General features: G+C 43.7%; 1 protein-coding gene across 1 annotated transcript; it reads right to left on the bottom strand.

Moving 5' to 3' along the window:
- Positions 1-736: 736 nt before the first annotated feature.
- LOC120024999 (mitochondrial intermembrane space import and assembly protein 40-like) lies at positions 737-3,188 on the bottom strand. Its single transcript, XM_038969416.1, has 3 exons — positions 3,059-3,188; positions 2,300-2,398; positions 737-2,130 (listed from the first exon to the last, which is right to left on the bottom strand). Exons 1-3 carry the CDS (start codon positions 3,078-3,080, stop codon positions 1,745-1,747), a joined length of 507 nt encoding a protein of 168 aa, XP_038825344.1. The 5' UTR covers positions 3,081-3,188; the 3' UTR covers positions 737-1,744.
- Between the last annotated feature and the right edge of the window lie 278 nt (positions 3,189-3,466).

Genomic DNA, 3,466 nt, shown 5'->3' with positions numbered 1-3,466 from the left:
GCAAAATAACTGTTCGTCGGGAGCTTCATGAAATGGTTTTCCATGGCCAAGCAGCCGCACACAAGCCTAAGATCACCATGTACTATGCTAAGAATCAGCTTGAGTGGTGTAAAGCTCGCCGCCATTGGACTCTGGAGCAGTGGAAACGCATTCTCAGTAGTGATGAGTCACACTTCACCTTTTGGCAGTCCGACGGACAAATCTGGGTTTGGCAGATGCCAGGAGATCGCTACCTGCCCCAATGCATAGCACCAACTGTAAAGTTTGGTGGAGGAGGAATAATGGTCTCAGGCTACTTTTCACAATTCGAGCTAGGCCCCTTAGTTCCAGTGAAGAGAAATCTTAACGCAACACCATATAATGACATTCTGGACGATTCTGTTTCCAACATTGTGGTAACAGTTTGGGGAAGTGCTTTCCTGTTTCAGCATGACAATGCACTATTTTGTTTTCTTTTACATTTAATTTAACTAGGCAAGTCAGTTATGAACAAATTCTTATTTTCAATGCCTTTTACTCCAGTGGGTTAAGTGCCTTGTTCAGGGGCAGAACGACAGATTTTTACCTTGTCAGCTCAGGGATTTGATCTTGAAACCTTTCGGTTACTAGTCCAACGCTCTAACCACTAGGCTACCTGCCGCCCCACAAAGCGAGTTCCATGCAGAAATGGTTTGTCGAGCTTGCTGTGGAAGAACTTGACTGGCCTGCACAGAGCCCTGACCACAACCCTATTGAACACCTTTGCCCATGATTTTGGAATAAGATGTTTTATGCGGTGTCCACATACTTTTGGTCATGTAGTGTATCTCAAAAGGCCCAAATCCTGAGATTTACACGCACACTGCATCTCAGATTTTCACATAAATCATGTATTAATGTCATTGTGATTTGCGTAAATGTATGCATTAAACACATCTCCATCTTCCATGGAAACTGCATTATGCACCACATAACAAAACCCCAGTTGGCTCGCAGTGTTTCATTCTCTCAGAGGAAATTATTGCATAGACACAATGGATTTCCACTTTCTTAGGGCGGTCATTTGATGGAAAAATCTATTATATAATAGTAAGGCAATGTAGGCTGTGCTAAAACTCAGATTTAACTGAAAAATACAGGTTGATGGAAAAACTTCCTGCCACCAGCGACGTTCAGGACTTTTGACAGAACTTAAGTGGGAAAAACAGACATGTCACATGATCTTCGACCAGCAACTGAGAACAAGAGTAATCAAGCTTTAATACTAGCTCAATTGCTTACTATGATCCGTCAAGCACAAACATGAAGTCAAGTAATCACAAACGACCAGTAACAGTAACATTGACAGTAGGTTACACACCTCCAGTGTAGCATTAACGTAGAATGGCACAACACATCTGATTTGAAGCTTGATAAGCAGAAAAATATGTTGGTTGCGAGTCTTAACTAAAGTCCCCTGCAGAAAACGACCCCCCCCCTCTCTACAAACTTGGCACTGTAGGAACCTCAGGAGCTCAACAACCACTACAATAAATCCTATGAAATGTATTTTGTATTGTCCTCCTCTCACAGCATTAACTGATATTCCCTGGAAGAGACATAACTCCTCTGCAGTACTAGGCCCCCTTTAAAGTCATTATCCTTTGTGATGAACGTTGAACCAAGAGATAAAGTCTGAGGCACCAGTGAACACACAGCTGATCTCCCATGAAAGTGGCCTGTGCTCAGCAGTGGTTTAAGAGAGACTGGGGGATGCTGGGTGATTTTAGCTGGCAGCCTGGCTGTCTGTGGGTGGTGTATTGTCGGATGACGGGGCAGATTCAGGTGTTGGTGGGGACGGGGTAGAGTTACTAGAGGGCACTGAGGCTGGGGAAGAGTCCTCGGTGGGCACAGGGGCAGTAGAATCAACGAGGGGAGGGGCAGCAGCGTCAGCTCCCTCGTTCTCATCCTCCTGGGGGTAGAGCTCGGGGTACTTCTGCATACACTCCTGCATAGCACGGAAGTTGTCGATACACTCTGAACCCTTCACCTCTTCATTGCTGTAGTGGAAGCAGGAGAAGGCCTCCTTGAACTGTGTCCCACAGGGCCCGCTAGCCATCCCTCCCAGGCATGGACAGTTCCAGTTGATCTCCCCACTGGGCAGGATCAGGCCTAGAGGAATAGGGATATAATCATGTATTGACATGGTTGTAATTGCGACCCTTCATCATTCTTCAGTATACACCTCTTTGGTATCTTTGTAATGACTACACTACTGATGAGTGTTTCATAATCCTTCCACATCCCCAACATGAATTCACAGAATCTACAGCCCACTGACCCTGATCTTCGTAGGGGTCATTGGGGTCATCTGCAATGAGCTCAGCGTTGCTGGGCGCTTCATGGTCTTCCTTGGTAACGAAAATAATGCGATCTTTACCTGGCAAGGAGAAAACATAGGTGAGGTCAGCATGAGAAGATGGCATCTCCAAGGAAACAACAGGCACAGAGTTGTAACCATGAGATACTAAATGCACTTCCCCTCCCCGGTTTCCAGGCTGGTTTTAAATCAAAGTGGGAGACCATAAAAGTTAATATTGTGTATATTGTCTGACCGACCCCCCAAAAACAACAGTGCATTTGTCTATTGGATCATTGCACACTGTAGACTATTAATGTTGGCCATAATAGCTGTTAAGTTACCAATTCAACAGCTGTTTTTCAACAGAGTTCTGCACACATAGTGTTAAGTCAACAGGGTCCTGATATAAAACAAACTGAACCGTCACCTGACATGACCTGCTCTTTGACAGCTCCGAAAGAAAGTCCTCAAGATTCTTTAGCTATCTGGCTCGTTCTACTAATAGCCTATCTAGCTAGCTACCTCTACAAATCGGATTAATACTGACATAATCTGATTGCCCTAGTTATAGACCGCGTTGAACCTATAACTGGCTATCTACATGGAATTACTGCACCAATAACGCAGGAATAAGCAACGCTGACATGCTACTAGTAGCTAGCCAACATGCTAGGCCAGTCAATGACATTGCACGAGCGAAATGAATGAAAATGTGAGGATGTGCGTCATTAACCTTACCCTCTTGCTTGCAGTACGACATGACTGCCAATGGTAATATCTGTCAATCCTCTACTTGTTTTACAAGTAACGACGGTTTATGTCCAACAATTAGCTACTGTGCAGACATTTAATGACCGCCCGGCTATCAGTGTCTTGACAGCAACACTAAAAAAGTACTACCAGGTCACAGAATTTCGAAATTATTCTAAATAAAAGTCCCCCACATGAAAAGCGTAAATGTGGGTTTTAAAACATGTTCCAATGTCAAATAAATGTCCCCAATGTGAATCACTGGATATGAAATATACACTACCGTTCAAAAGTTTGTGGTCACTTAGAAATGTCCTTGTTTATGAAAGAAAACCTTTTTTTTTGTCCATTAAAATAACATCAAATTGATCCGAAATACAGTGTAGACATTGTTGA

The sequence above is a fragment of the Salvelinus namaycush genome, chromosome 2 (genome assembly GCF_016432855.1).
Source record: "Salvelinus namaycush isolate Seneca chromosome 2, SaNama_1.0, whole genome shotgun sequence".
NCBI lineage: Eukaryota > Metazoa > Chordata > Actinopteri > Salmoniformes > Salmonidae > Salvelinus > Salvelinus namaycush.
The sequence above is the reverse complement of the archived record's forward strand: the minus strand, read 5'-3'. Positions and strand labels throughout refer to the sequence as shown.

What these genes read in the sequence shown, in the direction of transcription:
- LOC120024999 (XM_038969416.1), bottom strand. Translation starts at nt 3,080, where the DNA reads ATGTCGTACTGCAAGCAAGAGG. An exon ending in GTCGTACTGCAAGCAAGAGG is followed by an intron (nt 2,399 to 3,058) that starts GTAAGGTTAATG and finishes TCTCCTTGCCAG; the next exon opens with GTAAAGATCGCATTATTTTC. An exon ending in TGACCCCTACGAAGATCAGG is followed by an intron (nt 2,131 to 2,299) that starts GTCAGTGGGCTG and finishes CTATTCCTCTAG; the next exon opens with GCCTGATCCTGCCCAGTGGG.